The sequence below is a fragment of the Mauremys reevesii genome, linkage group 13 (genome assembly GCF_016161935.1).
Source record: "Mauremys reevesii isolate NIE-2019 linkage group 13, ASM1616193v1, whole genome shotgun sequence".
Lineage (NCBI taxonomy): Eukaryota > Metazoa > Chordata > Testudines > Geoemydidae > Mauremys > Mauremys reevesii.
The window spans coordinates 24,313,418-24,336,764 of NC_052635.1; the positions used below are offsets into that span (position 1 = coordinate 24,313,418).

The following is a 23,347-nucleotide window of genomic DNA, read 5'->3' on the forward strand; positions in this document are numbered from 1 at the left end:
TCAAAGGAATGGAAAGAAGGACCTAGCTGGCACAACGTTTAATTTAAATTAATGATGGACTTTCCATGCACAAATACCCAAGGATCCCCTTTTAGGGCTAGCTGAAGTGCTGCTCAAGGCATTACTTAAGGCCAGTAGGAGCTTGGGGAACTCGGCGACACTGAAAATCCAGCCCATGAGAGAGAAAGCCTTGCATGACCCCACTGTACAAGGGCCCATCATCTGCAGCCCCCTAGAGCACAGGCAGGCTGCCTTGTGTGTGGAAGTGCAGCACGTACATAGCATTGGTTCTGGATTTGTTTTCAGGCAGGCAGGGAGAGGAAACCTGTCTGTTTTCAGAGACTGCAGCATGGTAGCAGAGATCATATAGACTAGGGCCCAGATCCACAAAAGTTCATAGGGGTGTCAGTGCTTAAGTCTGGGCTTTAGGCACCCCCATGATCCACAAAACACCTGCTTGGCTGCAGGGCCGGCTCCAGCGTTTTTGCCACGCCAAGGGACGGGGAAAAAAAAGCAAAAAAAAAAAAAAAAAAGCCGCGATCAGCACTTCTATCGCCGCTACTTCATTCTTTGGCAGCAATTCGGTGGCAGGTCCTTCCCTCCGAGAGGGACTGACGGACCCGCTGCTGAATTGCCGCCGAAGAGCCGGACGTGCCGCCCCTTTCCGTTGGCCACCCCAACAAGCACCTGCTTCCTTCGCTGGTGCCTGCAGCCGGCCCTGCTTGGCTGCCACTGAACCCTGTGGACACCTAAACTCACTCAGTGTCTCAATTTTCACTATAAAAGTTCCCTAGGCACCTAGGTTTTCCCTCTAGGCAGGCACTGCTGTTTCCCTCTGGGTGCCTGGACACTTATCTCGCAGCTAAGCCCAGAGTGATCCATGAACCCGGGGGAGATAGGCACTCCTCCACCAAGCTCACCCATGGGCCACAATCTGGTCAGCTTGCTCAGAGGCCACCTACTGGATAAGGTCTCCCCAGAGCCGGTGCAAGGATGTTTCGTGCCCTAGGCGAAACTTCCACCTTGCTCCCCCCACCATGCCCCCGTCCTGAGGCGCTCCCCCCCTCCGCCCTGAGGCACCCCCCTTGCGGCAGCTCCCACCCCCACCCTCTGCCCTGAGGTACCCCCCCGGCCCCAGATCACCCCTGCTCCGCGCATGAGCACGAGCACCCCGAGCACGCAGTCGCTGCGTCACTTCTCCCGCCTCCCGGGCTTGTGGCACCTAAGCTGATTGGCGCTGCAAGCCTGGGAGGCGGGAGAAGTGAAGCAGCTCACCCCTGCCCTGCCTCCTCCCCGAGCATGCCGTCACTGCTTTACTTCTCCCGCCTCCCAGGCTTGCAATGCCAATCAGCTTAGGCGCCGCAAGCCTGGTAGGCGAGAGAAGTGAAGCAGCCACGGCGTGCTCGGGGAGGAGTTGGGGCAGGGGTGAGCGAGGCGGGGAATTCCCCTGCCTGCTGCGCCCCCCCTTACTTACTGCAGGCAGCCCTCCCCGCTCTCCCCTGCCCCAGCTCCCTCCGCCTAAATGCTGGCGGCAACCGGGGCGGCCGAAGATCCGTCCGCCGTGGTCACTGCCGAAGAAAATGGCGCCCCCCAAATCCCAGTGCCCTAGGTGACTGCCTAGGTCGCCTAAATGGTTGCACCGGCCCTGGGTCTCCCACTTCTCAAGGGACGGCCCTAATCACGGGGCTAAAGTTATAAAGGTCACTACCTCCTCCTTTGCCTGTAGTGAGGCCAGCGCCAGCCTCATTCAGACAGGAACAAACTCTGGTTCCTACCCTGCCTGGCGCCAGGCAGCGGGTTTGCATTAGGGGATCACTAGGCACCTCCCTGCAGCCAAACTCAGAGAGAAGCAGGGTTGAGAACACGCCCCTCATCAGTATCTCTCATTGGCTACTTTAGGCAAGGTGGCTCCCCAGCTAGCCTGCTGGCTTGTGCAGATTGCATCATCAGGCACCTCTCTCCCTGTTCGTTGTACAGGAGATTCAGACTCCCAGAAGGGAACACACAAGATCAGGAGTTTCCCCCAGAGAAACAGGAGCCTCAGTTTGTCTGAATCACCTTGTGACAGACCAAGCAAGGCAGCAGCCAAAGGGTTGGTTTTAAACCCAGACTGATGAGCTCCAATCCAATCATAGTCCAATATGGTAACTGGACCACTGAGGATCTCAAGTTGTAAGAGCCTTGGATCTAGGCTCAACCTCCAGCAGCCTAGTGCTTCTACCTTTGCAAAGGGCAGCACCTTCAATAGAGGCACATCTCCTGCCTGCTCAGTGTCAGCAGGGCGGGTGGACCCCCCCGCCCATCACAGTGCAGGGCTTGAAGGACCCTGCGTCCCAGAGGCAAGAGCACCACGCGCTGAGCCCCATTGAGCCCTGGCAGGTACATGCCCACGTTCCTCATGGCACAGAATGCTGTCAAGCAGCACCCCCCATTGCTGTTTTAGTCTATCCATTATGGTGGATCTTTTTTGTTGACTTAACTTTCAGGCCAGTTCCCCTCCCACCCCACAGACAATGCTTCGGTGATTGTTGCCAGTGGTAACTGCTGCTTGGCGAGGAGCCAGAGGAAAGCACTTTATCACAGGGAAGCAGGAACAAAACAAGGTTTCTCACACACATACCCCCGCCTACCCCCAACCCCGCAGCTGCCCAGGGCCGAATTCTTCCCATGGCTGTAATTACCAGCCTGTGTTCATGGCTGAGCACCCCCAAAGACTTGTGGGTGGGGCCTGAGCACAGACAGTGCATCTCAGTCAGTGCATCAGAGGTGCTTGGACTCCTGGCTGAGGGTAACCGGTGCTGGACCCAGGACCAGTCTGAGCAATGCAGTTGGATGTTTGGAACTCCATGGGGCTGGGGGGAAGGGCCATAGCTGCCTAGGTGGCCATGGTTCTTTGTCAGCAGGGTTGAAGAGCAGGGCAGGACGATTTGTGTAGAAATAGACCCTCTAGCTTGAAGCCCCCCTAGAGCAGCATGTTGTTTTGTGGGAGGGCTCCCCATCCCTTACATACACTCCTGGCATCCTACCACTCCTGGGCAGCAGAACTGGGGCAGTTCTGGTGTCTCCGTAGCTGTCAGTCAGCTGCAGAGACTCCACCCACCCCCACAAGAATGCCGGACACCCCACTGCCATATATAGGGATAGGGAGCAGGGGAAAAGCCATAGGCTACCTTGGGTGGTGGGAGGGGGAAGATTGTGCAGCCACAGAGCAACTCATGGCTATAGCCTAGAGTTCCTGGCTCATGTAGGTCCATCTGTGGGTGCTAAGCTGGCCCACCCCCAGACAGGGTCAAGATTTCCCCCTGAGAAACAACAGAAAGAAGAGCAAGGAGCTAGGAAAAGGGGAAGACGCTGCATTTCTCCTAATACCGCGTGTACGTGTTGCATGGCCACTTTGAAGTGTATGATCATCACTGCAAAACCGTTACCAGGGGACCTTTCCATTACAAATCACGCTATGAAGTAGTTCTTTTGTCATGATGTTTCCTGTTATTGTGCAAACGGCTCCTGCCTTTTTTTATCTTGATTATTTTGCTAAATTAATTTGCCATAATGAATGGGAGCGGTTTTGATTATTTCCCCATCAGCAAATACACATGTAAAGGGGCATTGGAGGCTTCTAACAGAGAGAGCGAGAGAGAGCAGTTGCCTCAGTGAGCGTCAGGGTAGGAGGCCCTTACATTGGGCCAGATTCTCAGCTGGTGTATGGCTCTTGAGCGAGGCAGTGCTGTGCCAATTGACAGCTGCTGAGAATCTGGCCCAGTACCTTGAAGGTGTTCTACATAATACTTTCTCCCTCCACAGAGCTATCCCCCCATTATGTGATACTAACTGTACAAAGAGCAATGAAGTGCTTAAAATAATCAAGCAGGATCTTAATTTTAAATAGTCAGCTACTCAATTCCTTATGTTTGACTTCATTTAGGTATGTCTATTAGTGTAGAAACACTTGAGCACTCATCGTCCCCCCCTCCCCGTAAGGGAGTCAGTGTGGGCAATATTCATGGTGGATCAAATTGATTCATGGTCTAAAAAGTTTGTGACTCCACAGGAGTAGCAAGGGAAGCTTTAGAATACTGGAAAGGAGAAACTGAGCTTTCCCTTGGGGGACAGCCTGTGAAACCAGCTGTCTATCAGAAAAAAATCTATTTCAGGTCACTTTTAGAGGGGTTGTCAGGATATCTGCTCTGTTAAGCAGGCTGCAGCACTATTATTTTTATTTTTCCAGGACAAACCCATCCTTTACTAGATCTTTCTCTGTAATGTTAGACAAAAAAATTTTAAGAAAAGAAAAGAAAGAATCAGTCAGATGGTCTCAACCAATTCCCCTTTCTTACCAAAACCACCCACAGGGTAACTGCACCACAGTATTCCTTCTCTGAGGTCCCCTCAGGGCACCCAAACCCCATCTCTCTCTCCCTTCTGACCAGGGGTTTTAAAGCTGCACAGCTCCCCGTCTTATGCTGTGATATTCCTAGCAAGCCTCTTGACCTAGTGGTCAGCACTTGGGCTTTGCTTTCTCCTTGAGGGCTAGGCACACTCTATTGCCAGTAGTTACTAGTGTCACACAACTCCTTCAAAGCCAGGCTTTGCCTTTATTCTTAAGGGGAAAGCATTGCAGAGCAAATAAAATCAATAGAAATTCCTCTACACATGGTAAAAGCTTATCAGTCTTATGGGGCCCTTGTAGGTCAAAGTCTTGGACAGAAGGTCCTGTCCACTTGCTGGATCAGACAGAAACCCCTCAGTCAGTTTAAGCACAGTTTTTTTAAAAGCCAAAAGCTGTTTTCTTAGCCCTGGTCTACACTGGGGGAGAGGGGGGGAGGACATCAATCTAAGTTACGCAACTTCAGCTACGTGAACAACGTAGCTGAAGTCGACTTACTTAGATCAATTTAGTGTGGTGACTTCACCGCAGTGAGTCAACTGCTGCTGCTCCCCCATCGACTCTGCCTGCACCTCTCATGGTGCTGGAGTACAGGAGTTGACGGGAGAGCGCTCGGGGGGGTTGATTTATCACATCTAGACTAGACACGATAAATCGATCCCCCTAGATGGATTGCTGCCCACTGATCCAGCGGGTAGTGTACCCATACCCATAGTCTCTGGAAACCCAGTTAGAACCTGTATGTGAGCCTGTCTCCAGGGTGTGGAACCTCTGTGACACACCAAGATGCAATCCAGACCAGTGAGGGGCTGGGTCACCACTTGTCCTGCAACCTGGGGTCCCTCACAATGCTTTGCTGCTGTAGCTCCCAACCTGGGCTCCTCACAAACAGCATGCAGGTCACTCCCCAGTGTCTGGACCAGGGCTATGGCTATACACAGCCACTCTGAGCCCAGCAGCCTGTTGGCAAATGGCAGCCACACACTGGCTTCCAGCAGCCTTGCTTATTACTTGCAGGATGATCCCTCCAACCCCATAAAAAACCACAAACAAAACAAACGTGTTCTGCACGGTCCAGCCCTTTCCTGGACAGTCCAGATATCTCAGGTCTGTTGGCCCCCTAAGGGGTGCAGTATGCAGTTTGCTACCATAAAACAGTTACCCAAACAATTCATAATACCAGATTTTAATTAAAGAATAAAACTAAGTTTAACTACAAAGAGATTTTAAATGAGTTGAAGTACAAGTCAGAAATGGTTACAAGGGAAATCAAGCTAGAACTAGACATGGTTCAAGGTGAAGTTCTTACCACAGGTTCCCAGCCTTGTGGTCTGATTACCCTGTTTACAACTTACGTATGAATTTAGATAAACACACGGCTTTGTTGAAGACCTGCTTGACCCTCCTAATCAGGGCTCTGTGGGCTTGAACCAACATCATTCAAGGAAAATTCATAACTCTACACATAATGTTGCTACACACTTTTCACCATGGCATTATTGGCCAGCAAGTGTTTAATTCTCAAATGATACTCCACAAGGCATATTTTGTACAAACGTTATTACAATGGTGTGTAGGGTGTGACTATATGGGTGCATTCAGTCACCTCTGGAGGTGTTTACAGTGTGAGTGATTCCCCTTTGTCACCCCCATGGCTTTAGTTCCTGAAGTAACTCACCCGCCATGGGGTAGGACACAGTTACATGTACAATCCCCTTGTGATACATAAACTTAATGCAATATGTTCCCCTAAAGGTACTGCAGGTAGTTGCAATCTGTCACATCACAACCTGACAGTTACTCTCAGGCCAAGCCAGAGCGAGGCTGTAGAACAGGCCAGACGTGCATTCAAAAAAGTGTGGGAGCCACAGGACTAGATTATTGAGGCAGGTCAGGGCTAAGGTGCATTAGCCCAGCTGCGAGAGGTCCCTCCCAGGACTGCAATGACAGGAAGTGCTATGAGTCAGGACACTGCACAGGCAGAGCTGAGTGCCTAGGAAGCCTGTGCACAGCTGGGCTTGAAACAATGCTATTATTTGTGCACTTTAATGACAACTAAAATAGTGTCCATTGATAACAAGAGCTCAGTGCATTGTGTGGAACTGGCAATATGATGAAGCTGCGAAACAAAACAGAGCAAGCACAGGCAGTCGGGAAACATCTTCATTAAACTCTCTGTTAAATTGTTGCCAGTAGTAATGGGGACTCAGACGTGCAGCAAATCAGCAGTGAGAGCACAATGCTGTAATGCCTTGCAGAGACCTCAGCGTTCAAGGCCTCCTGCATTGTTATGCATTCAGTTTTTTTTCTAACGGTGATGCACATGTACACATGACATATAGAGTGCATCATCTAAGTGCTCTTTGTTACAAGGGGTGCTTACTGGCTTGTGAGTCACTGGCCATCATGGGAGATAAATTCATTGTTATGAAGGTGACTGATGAAATGCAGAACGGGATAATATTCAGGGCAAGGACCATGTCTGTACAATGACTGGTGCAATAGGGCACCAAGCCTGATGGGTGTCTCTGGGTGCAGCTGGCCTGAGTCCCCTGGCTCTGGTTCACGGGGCTGTAATATTGTGGTGTAGACATTCAGGCTCAAGATGGAGCTAAAGCTCTAGAATCCCACAAGAGGAGAGGGTCCTGTAGCAGAAGCCCATGTGTCTACACTGCAGTTTCACAGCCCTGCAGCCGAGCCAGCTGACTCATGCCAGCAGCAGGTGTTTAATTGCAACATAGGCCCTCTTGGTCCTACTGTAACATACCAATAATAAATGTAGGTTATTCCATACAAGACAAGAGTGGATGTGGTGGTAAAGGTGTCCTGCATATGCTGCAGGGATGATGGTGAGATAATCAGAACAAAAGCAGAACCGTTAACTTGAAAAGCACCAGTCTCCTTATGCCCTACCGTACAAGTGTAGGAGATGTGTCATATGGGATACACACCTCTGATTAGCTTGATGCAGAAGAGGAAGATGAGGGAAACTAAATAAGATGGCTACTAATACGGCCTTAGGAGAAATCCCATCCCAATCCAATTCATTCGGCATTGCATGGACCAGATCCAAAACCCATTGAAATTAATAGGAGTCTATTGACTTCCCTGGGGTGTGGATCAGACCCCATCTGAGCAAGGATAACCCATAGCTAGGTATCAGGTCCCATGGTTACTAACATTATGCAAGCATGTGTTAATTCTCTCCTCCCCCAGCCCCCCACATCCCAGCAAGGTGAATCCTGGACTCCAAAAATTCATATAAAGTCTATAAACATTTTAAACAAGATATAAAATACACAGGGGCAATTGGGAGTTCTCTCTTCAGAGCTGGAAAGCTGTAACACCTTTTGTTTAACGGTGGAGGGACAAGACATGAAAAATAACTAGTAGGCTTCAAATGCAAAGCTAAAGTGACCTAGTCTATTTAATAGTTTGCTCCGATCTGGAATGTCTGAGACTCATGAATCAAAATTTCTCTGGGGAAAATGACAAATGCATCTGTAATTTCACATCAGCAGTTCAACTTCAACTGCAAACTGGGGGAGTTAATTATATTCATTAAATGCTCTAATTGACAGCTATAATCCTTTCAGGGGTCAGGAATACTTTTGGTGACATGAAAAGAAATTTTCAGAAATAAGCAGGAATGCAAGTTAAACCTCCCTAACAGCAACTGTGAATGTCACAGATCATTACTAGCCAGGGTGGGAAAACTGCCTTGGACACAATAACCAGCTCAAATCTTCACCGTAAGAGAATTAACCGTCTTGGTGCATCTCTACACTTCCTGATTACATGTGGGATTGGAAGTTTTGCTCTTTTCCCCTGGAGATCTCACAGCCCACAGGTGATGCTTCCCTTAAGAGCCATGACTGACAATTAGAGCACCGTGGCAGCCTTTGTAGAGGTTCTCCTAGCTACTTTCTATTTACTAGGTCCTTTCCTCTCTCACTATGGCAGGAGTGATAGTCTGGCCTGCCTCCCATACATCACCTGCAGGAGCCCTACAAGTATCATATTACATGAACACAAGCAGGGCCACCCAGAGGGGGTGGCAAGTGGGGCAATTTGCCCCAGGCCCCGGGTCCCACAGGGGCCCCCACTAGAATACAGTATTCTATGGTATTGCAATTTTTTTAATGGAAGGGGCCCCCAAAATTGCTTTGCCCCAGGCCCCCTGAATCCTCTGGGCAGCCCTAAAAACAAGCAAAACAAAAACAGAGTGATCAGTACTAGAATTAAAGTACAAATACCTTTAAATGCCTTCTCTTTGCGTGGCAGTATAATAATGCCTGCATCTGTAATTTTCACTCCATGCATCTAAAGTGGGGTTTCTACCCACGAAAGCTCATGCCCAAATAACCTGTTAGTCTTTAAGGTGTCACTAGACTCCTTGCTGTTTTTGTGGATACAGATTAACACAGCTACCCCCGATGCTTTAAATCCACAGGTCAGTAAATAGCAGATGAAGGAATTGGTCAGGGTAGCCCTGAAAAACATTCCATGCTTATCTGAGACCTAATTCCAGCCGGCAATAGCTGAATTAGCTGGAGTGCAGGTACAGTAACTCCTCACTTAACAGTCATCCTGGTAAACGTTGTTTCGTTGCTGATCAATTAGGGAACATGCTCCTTTAAAGTTGTCTAATGCTCCCTTCTAATGTGGTTTGGGAGCCACCTGCTTTGTCCACTGCTTGCAGGAAGAGCAGCCTGTTGCAGCTAGCTGGTGGGGGCTTGTAATCAAGGTGGACCGGCAGCTCCCCTCCCCCGCCCCCATCAGCTCCCTGCTACCCTAAATTCCCTGTGCTGCAACTGCCCAGCAGGCTAGCAACTGCCAGCATTGAGCTGTCCCTCCCCCACTACCATGTGCTGCTCCTGTCCTTTGCCTTGGAGCTGCTCCCAGAGACTCCTGCTTGCTGTACAGAACGAGGGGGGAAGTGGGGGACTAATGTCAGGGTGTCCCCGTCCCCCCTGCTCCTGCACCTCATTTACCCTATTTCCATAGAGCGGGGGGTACACATGATAGGGTTCAGGATGGAGGGAGCTTCCAGGCAGCAGCTGGTCTCAGCAAGCTGATCTAATTGACAAGGCAGTGTACTTAAGACTGGGGTCAGCTACTTAAAGGGGAAATATGCATCTCTCACTCTTAGACAGGTGGTGTGTCTCCCTCTGTCTGCTATGCTCTCTCCCCTCCCTCCATGCCTGCTGCCTTGTAGAGTGAGGCTACATTAACAACCAGTTAACCCTTGAGGGCTCAGCCAAATGCTAGTTCATCATTTAGCAGGAAGGCATTCCCTGGGAAATAGCCCACCCTCTGACTTCACCACCTCAACCCAGCTTCACAATCATCATCATCGCTGTGTACCAGTATTAAATTGTTTGTTTAAAACTTATACTGCATGTGTGTGTGTGTGTGTGTGTATATATATTAATCTTGTCTGGTGAAAAAAAAGTTTCCCTGGAACCTAACCCCCGCCCCCATTTACATTAAATCTTATGGGGAAATTGGATTCGCTAAGCATCATTTTGCTTAAAGTCACATTTTTCAGGAACATAACTACAATGTTAAGTGAGGAGTTACTGTAAATTGAATTTTGCCAGTGTGACTGATTTGTTAAATCCACATGTTCTCTTATCTCATACTTGGAATGTGAAGTCCTGTGAGCTGGAGACCTCTTGGCATCATTGGCTTGTACATCAAGCATGAGAAAGGCCCAGATCAGCTGCTGCAATAGAAGTTAATACTTTTTTAAAAGCTGAAGGGCAGAGAGAGCAAGGCAGACTGTTAACCAGGCAAGGCTGGACAGTTTGTGGGAAGCTGATCTAAGGCAATCCAACCAGATCCCCACATTACAGGGGGGTCAGAAGACCCTTCCTCCTGTTCCCAGCTCTGTTAGCACTGCAGCCTCTCCTGGGTAGCACCCCCTACAGAAGCCCAACACTGCACCTGCAGCAGAAGCATTCTGCTCTCCCTTTTGCCACTAGCAGCCCCTATCCATTAGGAGAGGGGGGAACTTTATCTACCTTCCCACATGGGACAGTACTGAGAACCTCTACTGGTTACAAGCCCCAGAATGAAGGAATCTCTTTCTAGCACCCTTTGCTGTCAGCCTTCCTGGATGATGGACAATGACAACCCTGGCCCACAAATAAGGAGAGAGAAAAGATCAGCAAAGACAGAAAATGCAACTGCTGTCTCTGGCATTGACTTTCACTTGCAACCTCAATGCTGGAGGAGCACAGGCTTGGTACATTGTCTTAGCCACTCTGCAACCTGGCAAACTTGTACCAGCACTGGGCTGTTTAGGGCAGAGCTTTTAGCTGCTTCTATGGACAGAGGCTTCCAGCAGTGTTGCAGAATAGGCAGTCTTGGCCAGCTAAGCCAGACTTACTAGACAGAAGAAGAGAGCAGAGGGACAGGAAAGAAGAAATAAGGTGGGGATGGAAAAGGACAGATAGGGGCAGGGCAGGAACAAAGACTCACGTCCTAGGTGGTGTCTGGAATTCAGCTGGAGCCAGTGGAAGTGGTGATGTCCTCTGAGCCCCTCTCTTGGCTGGTTTGGTCAGGACATCTCTTGGGAGCAGGACAACAAAGTCCCAGCAGTATCCTGGTGGATCCTGGGGTCCCAGGAGACAGTGAGAGTGAAGCTCTTTCTGTCAGCGACTATGTTCATGCTCACTTTTCTTTGGAGGACCCCAGAAAAGAGCGAGGGGCAGAATAACCCAGCCTCGTTATTTTGTTCACCGGATAGGCCTAATTTCTGAGACACCTGTTTTGGCTCATTGGATCTCAGATCCCACACTTCTCTTGTTTGAGACATGATCTTAAACACAGTCCTTGGGTTATAGCCAGAGGCCTTTTTGTTTGGCCTACTTCAGTCTCCCTTTTGCACCGTATCCAATCACGTGATGATTGATGTCAATAGCAAAAAAAGCTGACAAGATATTCCACTTTCCCCCCAGTTGAACCTATGCATTTACCCCCAATACTACAAGAGACCATCACTGCAAATATGGCAGTGAAGTTTATTGATTGGATTTATAAAAAATGCCACCAGACACTAAGCACCCCACAAATTCATGCAGCTGAAGTTTTGTGACCCCATAATTTTGGGGTGGGAAGGCAGATGCATCTGATTGTGCTGGAAGTGTGAGTGAATTTGCAGTGGATTGGGAAGCTCTCTCCTTAGTCTATTGCATACCCACCTGCTAACATACACTGTAGACTGGATGAGACACAGAATCCTGCCTCCAGCTGTGGTGAATACTTAATGCTTCAGAGAAGTGACAAGAGACATCATAGTGCTCCTGACCCATTGAGCAGCACTGTTGAGTGGGTATAAGAATGCCCATGGCAATCAGTTGGCTCACAGAATGATGGGATTTGATTATTGTCACTCAAATACAGTGTTTTTCACCAGGTAAAATGCCTCACTAATATATACTGAAGAGCTCACCCTCTGGATGCCAACTGGCATAGAGATACAATGGACCTCCAGCCTAGAGAGCAGATCTGTTTGTTGGCAGGGAACTTGCCTGACGACTGGTATTCAAGTACTCTGCACCCCTGCTAAAACCAGCATGAAGCGGAAAAGCGCCAGTGCCCCCACTGCTGTGACTGAGCCCTTGTCTTCAGGCAGGAGCAGACCATTCACAAGAGGACAGAGATGGGATGTTAATATCTCAGTTATCAGACTGAGGCAGGTTAAAGGATTCTTAGATATTTATCAAATGTCTGTTTTAAAATGTGCTACAGTGTGTTTCTGGCCACTCTAGCAGGCAGCACCTTGGTAAGCAGGCAGGTGAAATACATACCTGGAGAGATGCACCATGGGGCTTTGCAGAGCACTCAACAGGGTTTTCAGGTGTGGATTCAGCCATTAGTGACAGCCTGGTCCGAGCAGAGGAAAACAGCAGTAGGCAGGGCAGGCCGAGATCAATTTAAGAACTGAATCTGCTCCCCTCATCTATGCAACCCACTGACGAGCTATTGAAATAGATCCTCAAGTGTTACAAATTGGCATAGAACTATGTTGATTTACCCTAGGTTCATGTTTGGCTCTATATCTGTACTTTGTCCTTCTGTAAGACCTTCCATCCACAGAACTAAGAGCACTTTAGGGACTAATGCTATTAACAAATTCTCTCTCAACACCCCTGTGAGGCAGATCATTATCATGTCAGTTTTGCAGATGGGGAAGCAAAACAGCTAAGGCCCAAATCTTCAGACACTTATCACAATTGCGCCACTTGGTATGAATAATTAAATAGCCATTGAAGCAGGGACTCTGCCAGGCTGAGTGCTAACCACTAGACTGCTCAGTCACTCTCTGACCCAAGGAATAGTGAGGTATTTTATACTAAGTGGAATAACTTCACCAGGACTGATTGAGAGAGACTCACCCCAGAATTCCCCATAGCTCAACGCAGCAAGAAAGTAGGAAACCCAACTTCAAAGCCCTGCTCCAAATCTGACAGAGTGGGGCATTGAAGCCTGGTTTCAAATATCCCACCTGAGTTCTTGACCCACTGGGCTATTGGGCTGGAGAGGAAGTTACCACCACACCTCAGATATGTTTTGTGCAGTGCCTAGTCCAGTGGCCCTGCTCTGAGACAGCCTCTAAACACATCTCTGAGATGGGGCCCCTGCACATAGGATAGGCAGGGAAGCGCCTAGCTGAAGATTCTGCTAGAGTTTAAGCACAGAGCAGCTTGGCAGGGTCAGGACTTAGACCTGGCGCACACACCCACCAGCAGAGGTTTAGGTGCCTGAGGGACTTTAGTATCAGAAATTTAAACATGAAGGGAATTTAGGTACCAACAGGGTTGGGGGGCATCTGAGCAGCAGTTTTGGGGATCTAAATTTTGGACGTAGGCATCTAAATCCCTTTATGGAGCTAGCTCCAGGCTATCTTTCCTCCCACATAATCAGACCAGACTTCATGTTTAGGCAATATAAATGCAGCAATATCACATGAATGGCTTGATTTCTATCACCTCCCAGTCACATTAGCCACAGTTCTGTTTTGTGGCTGAGAAAACAGTTGCCACTCCTTTGGCTGCCTAGCCCACTCCAGGACTTGTGCAATATTCCTCTGGGGTGAAGTTTACCCCTGCACAGAGCACCAGCTGGAGGTGAATGTGCCACTGAGCCCTCCATGTTTGCATGGAACTCAAGGGCTGCTGGGAGGTGGTGGACTCATACCAGCCCCAGAAAGTTTAGCAGACAGCCCCCCAGCTCAGTTACAAAACCCCACCACTCCAAATGTCACCAACCCATTGCCAGAGTGACCAGACCACCACAGGGAGGATGGCAAGGGGGAGCCAGAAATAACATAGTAGCACTAAAAAAAAAAAAGTGGGGTGGATAATCAGTTTTTAGTACCATTATCTAGAGCCAAAGTCTTCAGCCCCATTTCCATACAAGCCCAAAGTCTCCTAAGGAGACAGACCCACCCTATACCTCCTCCCTCCAAAGTCAGCACCTTTTATCCAAGGTGATTGCTTCCCCATCTCACCCTTTCTGGAGCAGCTTTTCCTCCCCTCAGCACTCCTACCACTCCCCAACCTCATTGGGTGTTACCTTTCCTGCCCTAGGCTGTGCTGCATCTCTCTTATAGAGGACCTGCCCCCTCCCACGAGTTGGGCCATTGGAGCCAGCTGCGTAGGATTGGTTTTTAGTTCACTCTGTCACAGATGCAGAGGCTTCGTGCTGGTCCTAAATTCCACTTAAACAAGGAGCCAAAGGCTCATGCTGGCTCTCTGCACAGGGCTGAATTTCAGCTTTGCTAAATACCTGCACAGCCTTTAACCAGCTACTAAATCTTCCCAACCAGCTACTAAACTTTCTGGGTGAATGTAAACCACCCACCCTCCTTCCAGTCTAAACACAATTCAGTTGTTACAGTCTTGCATAGACTTCAAGGCTAGAAGGGACCAGCACGACCATCTAGTCTGACCTCCTGCACCTTGCAGGCCACAGAACCTCGCCCACCCACTCCTGTAATAGACCCCTGACCTCTGGCTGAATTACTGATTTCCTCACATCATGATTTAAAGACTTCAAGTTACAGAGAATCCCCCAGTTAAACTAGTTTAAACCTGCAAGTGACCCAGGCCCCATGCTGAAGAGGAAGCAAAAAACCACTAGGTCTCTGCCAATTTGACCCAGGGGAAAATTCCTTCCAGACCCCAAATATGGTGATCAGTTAGACCCTGGGAATGTGGGTAAGACCCAACAGCCAGACATCAGTGCCCTCCCCATCTAGCGTCCCATTTCTGGCCACTGGAGATATTTGCTACTAACATCTGCAGATCGGCTACATGCCATTGTAGTCGGCCCCATCACAGAATCATAGACTGGAAGGAACCTTGAGACATAGGTTAGGGGTTTGTTACAGGAGTTGGTGAGTGAGATTCTGTGGCCTGCGTTGTGCAGGAAGTCAGACTAGATGATCATAATGGTCCCTTCTTATCTTAAAGTCTATGAGGTCATCTAGTCCAGTCCCCTGCACTTGAACTGGACTAAGTATTATCTAGACCATCACTGACAGGTGTTTGTCTAACCTGCTCTTAAAAATCTCCAATGATGGAGATTCCACAGCCTCCCTAGACAATTTATTCCAGTGCTTAACCACCCTGACAATTGGGAAGTTTTTCCTAATGTCCAACCTAAACCATTCTTCCTGCAATTTAAGCCCATTGCTTCTTGTCCTATCCTCAGAGGTTCAGAAGAACAATTTTTCTCCCTCCTCCTAGTAACAATCTTTTATGAACTTTTAAAATCTGTTATCATGTCCCCTCTCAGTCTTCTCTCTCCAAAATAAACAAACCCTTTTCAGTGGTCCCTCATAGGTCATGTTTTCTAGACCTTTAATCATTTTATTGCTCTTCTCTGGACTTTCTCCAATTTGTCCACAACTTTCCTGAAATATGGTGCCCTGAACTGGACACAATACTCCAGCTGAGGTCTAATCAGTGCAGAGTACAGTGGAAGAATTACTTGTTGTCTTGCTTACAACACTCTTGCTAATACATCCCAGAATGATGTTTGCTTTTTTTGCAACAGTGTTACACTGTTGACTTATATTTATCTTGTGATCCACTATGACCCCCAGATCCCTTTCCGCAGTTCTCCATCCTAGGCAGTCATGGCCCATTTTGTGTGTGTGCAACTGATTGTTTCTTCCTACGCGGAGTACTTTGCATTTGTCCGTATTGAATTTCCTCCTATTTACTTCAGACCATTTCTCCAGTTTTGTCCAGATCATTTTGAATTTTAAGCCTATCCTCCAAAGCACTTGTGACCCCTCCCAGCTTGGTATCTTCTGCAAACTTTAGAAGTGCACTCTCTATGCCATTATCTAAATCAGGGGTTCTCAAACTTCATTGCACTACAACCCTCTTCTGACAACAAAAATTACTACATGGCCCCAGGAGGAGGGACTGAAGCTTGAGCCGACCCAAGCCCCAGGTTGGGGGCCAAAGCCAAAACCTGAAGGCTTCAGCCCCAGGCAGGGGGCCTGTAACCTGACCCTCACCATCCAGGGCTGAAGTCCTCAGGCTTTGGCTTCAACCCCGGCCCCAGAAAGTCTAAGCCAGCCCTGGTGACCCCATTAAAACAGGACCCACTTTGGGGTCCCAAGCCACAGTTTGAGAACTGTTGATCTAAATCATTGATGAAGGTATTGAACAGAACCAGACCCAGACCTGATCCCTGCGGGACCCCACTCGTTATGCCCTTCCAGCTTGACTGTGACCCACTGATAACTACTCTCTGGAAATGGTTTTCCAACCACTTATGCACCCACCTTATAGTAGCTCCAGCTAGGTTGTATTTCCCTAGTTTGTTTATGAGGCGGTCATGCAAGACAGATCATAGCATACCCCCCATAAACTTCTCAAGCTCAGTCTTGAAACCAATTAGGTTTTTTGGCCCCACTAGTCCCCTTGGAAGGCTGGTCCAGAACTTCACTCTTCTGATGGTTAGAAACTTTTGTCTAAATTCAAGCCTAAACTTACTGCTGGCCAGTTTATGTCAAATCCACACATGAATTCTGTGCCAGTGCAGTTTGCTCTTCAAAGAGCTTCTGGATCTGGTAGTGGAGATGGAATCAACCACTCAGCTGCAGTCACACATCAAGGAAAGCAAAAGGCATCTTCCACTGTTTGAGAGAGACCTCGTGGATCCGTCTCGCTTTTTCAGTCATGTTCCATCACAAAGCTGGGAATGGATTCCCTGGAGCAAAGCCATGTGTCTGAGGCCCTTTCTCTGTGTTCTGTTTTCTGGCCTTCCCAGGGCTCAGCACTGTGCTGGTGAAATGGTTCCTCCTCCTCTGCAGATGTAATATTGTTTGGGGATTGTAATAGTCAATGAAACCTGCTGCAGGGAAATGCTGTTGTTGTTAACTATAATGTTAACATGAGTCCGTTCGAGCTCATCTTTTTATCTCAAAAATTGTCAATCTCTGGAAAACCCCACTTGAGCCAGCATATTTCAACCACTGCAGGGGTGGTAACTTGGTACAGCTGATGAGTCTCAGGACACTTCCTTCCGTATGACTAAGCTTTTTCACACCCCTCAGCAACGTAGTTACACTGAAGTAAGTGAAAAATCCACCCCCCGGAGTGATGGTGTTATATCGACCTTAACATAGCTACTGCCTCTCCCGGAGGTGATGTTATTAAGCTGACGGGAGAGCTCTCTTCCTCAGACGTGCTACAGCGCACAAGTTTGTAGTGTTAGACCTGCCCTCTGTGATTCATCTTAATCACCTCCCACTGTTTTTAGTTCCTGAAGGAGCTGTGATAACCCTCCCCACACTGAGTAGAACAAAATTAGACCCAAACCATTCATAGATTTAATACAATATGCACCCCAAAGATATTGCATACAACTGTCAAATCCCTACACAGTGATCAAGTCACCTCTCAACCTGCTCTTTGAGGAGCTGAATAGGCTGAACGCCTTCAGCCTCACACTGTAAGGCTTGTTTTCCAGCTCCTCAGTCATGTCTGGGTCCTCCACTGAACTCTCTTCAGTATTTCCACCTCCTTCTAGAAGCGCGGTATTGGACATGCTGTGTGAACAGATAGGAAAGACCAGGATGAAGATGATGCCCGGGTTATGGGCTGGAGTGACAGGCAGGATGGAGTAATGGCCACAGTGACTGAAAAAGGAGGTAGGGGGGAGGTTAGAATCTCTATTTTAGTTATGTTGAACTTGCACTGCTAGCTAGACAGCCACAAGGAGGTCTGTGGTTTGAGCATTGGCCTGCTAAACTCAGGGTTGTGAGTTCAATCCTTGAGGGGGCCATTTAGGGATCTGGGGCAAAAATCTGCCTGGGGATTGGTCCTGCTTTGAGCAGGGGGCTGGACTAGATGACCTCCTGAGGTCCCTTCCAACCTGGATATTCTATGATAAGGTGTCAGAGAAACAGGCTAGGCATTGGACTGAAGGAGACACGTCTGGGGTAGAGATGTAGATCTTTGAGTCATTGGCATAGAGATGCAGTTGAATTCAGGGCTGCCTGGGAGGGGGCAAGAGGGGCAATTTGCCCCAGGCCCCACAGGGGCTCCCATGAGAGTTTTTTGGGGCCCCTGGAGCAGGGTCCTTCACTCGGTCTGGGGGTCCTGGAAAACTTTTGCGGGGCCCAGGATCGTCTTCCGCTCCAGGTCCTCATTGTCAATTTGGCGGTGGGGGGTCCTTATCATAGAATGTCAGGGTTGGAAAGGACCTCAGGAGGTCATCTAGTCCAACCCCTTGCTCACAGCAGGACCAATCCCCAAACAGACTTTTGCCCCAGATCCCTAAATGGCCCCCTCAAGGATTGAACTCACAACCCTGGGTTTAGCAAGCCAGTGCTCAAGCCACTGAGCTATCCCTCCCCGCCAGCACTCCTCCTTCTGGCACTTTGGCGGCAGGTCCCGGGGCAGGTCTTCAGCAGCACTTCGGTGGCGGGGGGTCCTTCTGCCCCGGGACCCACCGCCGAAGTGCCGGGTCTTCGCGGCACTTCGGTGTCAGGGGGCCCCTGCCGCCAAAGACCCCAGGCCCCCTGAATCCTCTGGGTGGCCCTGGTTGAATTTGTGTTTGCAGGTGAGATTACTGAGAGATAAAGTGTTGACTGAATAGAGAAGGGGACCAAGGACTGACCTCAATGGAACCCCCACAGAAATTTGGAATGGGGATGTGGAGGATCCTCTGATGGACACACTGAGGAAGCAACTAGAGAGGTAGGAGAAGCAGGAGAGCACACTATCATGGCAGCCAAGGGGGACAAAAGTGTGGTCGATGGGGTTGCAGGCATCTGACAGGTCAAGGAGAATGAGGATGGAGTCCTAGTCCTGACCTCTGGCAAGGAAGAGATCATCGGAGACTTTGGTGAGAGTAGTTTTTCCATTCTCCTTTTGGCCTGCTCTCAACTCTAGACCAAAGCATCATCCCATTCCCCTGCCCAGGACACATCCCTTGGCTCTTGGTCTATTAACCACAATTTTAGGTCAGGGGAGAAGCGTTTATGAAATTGCTCCAGACTCATAAGCCTCTTTAACATGTGGAACCCCCCTACCAGCCTCCCCTCATTTTCACATGTAACCCCTTATCTGGATTGCACCTCAACGTAACTCACATCCCCTTTGCTCTGAGCCCCCCTGAGGTTTCTTCCTGTATGCCTCAGGTGTCAGTTTGAACTTTTGTAGCACAGCCTGTTTACAGTGTTCATAACTGCCATAGTCCCCTATAGGCATCTGGGTGAACGCATCTAGTGTCTGAACAGCCACTGGACCTGGTCCTTGTCAGGCACTCAGTTTAACTTACAAACTGCCGCTCAAAAGCATTTAAAGACTCATCCAGACCATCCTCATCCCTATAGCGAGGTAACAATTCAGAATTGATGCACCTGAGGGGCCAGGTGACTGTGGTCTGGTCCCACCTACTGCTAAGGGTGCGGCTGGCATGTTCTCTCCATGTCCAGTCCATGTTGTCTCTGCCTCTCTCAGTCACAGAGTCATCTGGTGCCTCCAGTTGCAGCTGATCTCTCTGAACCTATAGCGTTTTTTTCTGAATCTGCAGTCTCTCTCCCTCCAGCCTGTGCTTACAGCTGATACCCTGAGGTCCTGACAGCCTCACTCCAGGAACCAATGCTGACGCCTCAGGTTCCCTGTGTAGTCTAAGCATACGCTGTCTCAGAACTCTAGCTGTGTAGGAGCTCTGGGTTTCCAGTTTAACTATTAATTATTATTATTATTATTATTATTATTATTATTCAGCTATGTGAATAGCATAGCTGAAGTCGAAGTATCTTAGATCGAGTTACCTACCGTCCTCACGGCATGGGATCGACGTCCGCGGCTCCCCCTGTTGACTCCGCTACTGCCGTTCACATTGATGGAGTTCCGGAGTTGACAGGAGCGCGTTCGGGGATCGATATATCGCGTCTAAATGAGACGCGATATATCGATCCCCGAGAAATCGATCGCTACCCACCGATATGGCCAGTAGTGAAGACGTACCCACTGAGTCCATCGACTTAATCTGTCCTCCCCACCTCAAAGCCAACAAATAAGAACCCATGTTCTTTAGTTTTGCTGCTGGTGATTTTCCACTCCCCACTTCACCAGCCCCTTTCAGAAATTCTTGGTCAAACTGGCTTCTCCATTCAGGCAACCTCCTTAGCATACCCATTGTTTGATTACAGAACAATCATGGAGATTATTGTCCCTGATCTGGCAGAGACATACTACAGCACATCAGCAAACTGTAGATTCCACATCCACATAGAGGCATTCCATGATACAACCATTTCATAATAACAACTCCATAAAGCAACCAGAACTCATATGACAGATTCCAGGAAGAGATCATTGGAGACTTTTCTGAGAACATTTTTGCAAGAAAGATACAATTTCTATCAGACAAAAGATGTATATATGTAACCAAAATGGGATGTGGAAGGCAGATAGCAGAGCAAATCGAAATAAAGAGGAGATAGAAATGGTGAGATCTTTAAAGAAGAATAAATAACAAGGTAGCAAGCTTGTAAGCCACCAAAGAGGCACTTCTAAAGTGTAATTTGCTGTAATCATCGGTGATAAACACTTGCAGTAAGTAGGTATGACCTTCTACCAGATGGGTCACAATAGAGAACAGTGACAAATACACTATTACAGCAGAATTACATCTTTTCTGATATATTCAATGTAAGCCTGAGAATTTTACAAAGCAAGGAGCGAGGTCTGTAACAAAGTTACTTTTATGTAGCCAGTGTAGCAGCCATTATGTGCTCAGCAGCAGCTCACACACCACCCTAGACATTAGAACCATTTTTTTTTTGGCCAAAGGCTTAATCTTTAGTGTATTTGCTTATATATAAAATGCCCCTCCAGTGCTCAGGGCATTGTATAATCCTGACACTGAGTGCAAAGGGTGGGCATGGCCTGCTATTAATACAACACAAAGTCACAAGAGACCTCCACCCTTCCTGGAGTTTTCCTTCATTCTTAGTGGTTGCGGCATTCTGCTCACACCAGAAACTGACATTGGGAAGATCACAGAACACGGCACTGCAATAGCCAAGGTGAGAAAAACTGAAGAGGTGGTTGAGAATTTCAATAGAGATGGAGTCAAGCAGACACGGACAATGCTGCAGAAGGGGAATTACATACATGGGAGATGTGATGGAAGAAGAAATGTTCAGGGTCAGGAATGATGCCAAAGCTATGGAGAGCTGAGGCAAGGGGAAAATCTGTGTCAAGGACAGGGCCGGCGCTTCCATTAGGTGACCCTAGGCGGTCGCCTAGGGCGCCAGGATTTGGGGGGCGGCATTTTGTGCACTCCCCATGGGGCGTGCGGGAGCTTCCGGTTCTGCTCCCGTCGCACCACCGAAAAAGGACCTTCTGCCGACGTGCCGCGGAAAACAGTGGCAGGCAATTGAGCAGCTCAATGACTGCCGCTGTCGCCTGCAGCATTTCGGCGGAGAGTCCTTCTTCGGTGGCGCGATGGGAGTGGAACCGCAAGCCCCCGCGCGTCCCGTGGGGAGCACACAAAATGCCGCCCCCTGAATTCTGCCTAGGGTGCCAGAAACCCTGGCACCATTCCTGGTCAAGGAGGGTGTTGAAGGAAATAGGTCTATCTTGAGGAGGCTTCTCTTGCACAGGAGAAGCACTTTTGTCTTCACGCTATTTTGTTAAATGAAGTTCGGATGAAGCCACAACTTTAGTTGATCATGACAAGCAGCGTGGGTGAACAAGGAGAACTGACTAATACTGTCTGGCAATTCCTGCCATCCTTAGGCAGGGATCCAGCCACCCCAGGCTCATGTGCAGGACTCAAGAGTTGACTGCAAAGATCACTTTAAGCGAAATTTACATCTCATTATCCTGGAGCAAACCAAGAGCCAGGTCACCCCTGGCACAACCCTGAGCAGCTTCAGGGCTGCAGGAACTTGGGCTGGTCTATAATAGCCCCAGAGGGGATATCATGATGACTGAGGATTACCAGAATGCACTGGCCACCCTTGGCCCTTTTGGTCACACCCTCATACCAAGCGCTGAAGGGGTTGGCATAAAGTTGGCCCACACCGCGCAGGGGTTCCCCAACATTGTGGGAATTCCCATGTAGCTGCTGATGCCAACTTTATGGCTGCTTGGCACTGCTTGTACAGGGCCAGGTGTTGACCTATAGAGTCAGAGGGCCTGAAAGAAATAACCTGGCCCCTCCACCCAAGGGGGAGGAGGGAGGATTTGAAAACAAACTGGAAAATGGTCAAATCTAACCCTAAAGGTCAACCAATCATGGAGGAGAGACTTAAAGCCCAAGCGCCCACCCAGCCTGAGGGCACTGCCTGTGGGATCGCTGGGCAGCAGCAACAGAGCTACCCTGGGCCAACCACCATCTTCCAGGAAAGCATTTCAAACGCGGAGCCAGGTCTTGTCCTCCAGTGGCTCACCTGGTGGGGCCAGGGGAAATGCTGGGGGACTTTAGGGGCCAGTTTTCTGTCCAGCTCTTCCAAGCCCCGGATTCCTGGACTCGGAACCTCTCCCCCACCTCCCCGTTGCTCCACGCCTCCGGCTGCTTGCTCCGCTCTGCATGTGAGCTTGGCTCGGGCCGCAGCGGCTCTGCCAGCTGACGGCGAGCGCGTGGGAAGCCCGGCTCCAGCAATCGCCGCCCCGCAGCCCTGCAGGCAGGACCGCGAAGCGCAGCCGGCTCCGCTCCGCGGCAGCCCAGTGTGAGCTGAGCACGCGGCAGCAGGGGCCAGAGGGAAGGGAGCGCTGGACAGAGCCGCAGCGCCGAGCAGGGAGCGGAGACGGGGCCGTTTGACTGGCGCGCCTTGCTGGGTGCAAACTCCCGAGTTGCTTCTGCCGCTCGGACGCGCCTGGGAGCTGTTTGCAGCCGGGCAAGGGAGAAAACGCTCGGCCAGGCACCGCTCGCCTGCGCCTCGCTCCTCCTGCGCTCTTGGGGCGCCGGGAAGAGTTGGCGCTGGAAGACGGCCGGAGCCCCTGCAGTCCGCTCGAGCACCGCCGCGGGGCGTTCCGCAGCTCCGGGCTGTTGTCGGAGAGGCGCGGCGTAGCCCTGCAAAGCTGGTGAGGGGGCTGGAGAGGCGCGTGGGGCCAGACCCCGAGCGGGGCGTGCGAGGCGGCTGCGGGGTGTATCCGCGCGGGCACGTGCGGGGGAGCCAGGGAGTGGGACCGCTCAGTGCTGGCATGTGCGTGTTGTGGGACGCTCTTAGTCCCCGTGCAACAACTGGGAGCTCTTTGTGGGGCTGCGTGCGTGTGTGTGTGTGACCCCGAATGTACAATCCCAGCGTGTGTTACCCTCAGTGTAGTGGTTCTGTTTGTGTGTATGCCCAGCTCTGAGTCTTGGGGGGAGTGAGTGTGAGACAGAAAGAGAGTGAGTGTGTTTGACAGTGTGTGTGTGTCGGGGGAGAGAGAGAGTGTGCGTGTGTGTGAGAGAGAGAGAGAG

General features: G+C 49.7%; 1 protein-coding gene across 3 annotated transcripts in view; it reads right to left on the reverse strand.

Moving 5' to 3' along the window:
• Positions 1-23,347, reverse strand: part of PIGU (phosphatidylinositol glycan anchor biosynthesis class U) — a 201,486-nt gene that overhangs the window by 85,348 nt on the left and 92,791 nt on the right. The window contains exon 1 of one of the 3 annotated variants that reach the window (XM_039499457.1): positions 8,644-8,724. The exons of the other annotated variants lie outside the window; for them this stretch is intronic. Within the exon in view, the coding sequence (XP_039355391.1) occupies positions 8,644-8,710 (67 nt within the window). The 5' untranslated portion in view covers positions 8,711-8,724. Of the gene's footprint in view, positions 1-8,643; positions 8,725-23,347 lie in introns of those variants that run through there. 3 annotated transcript variants of the gene reach the window in all.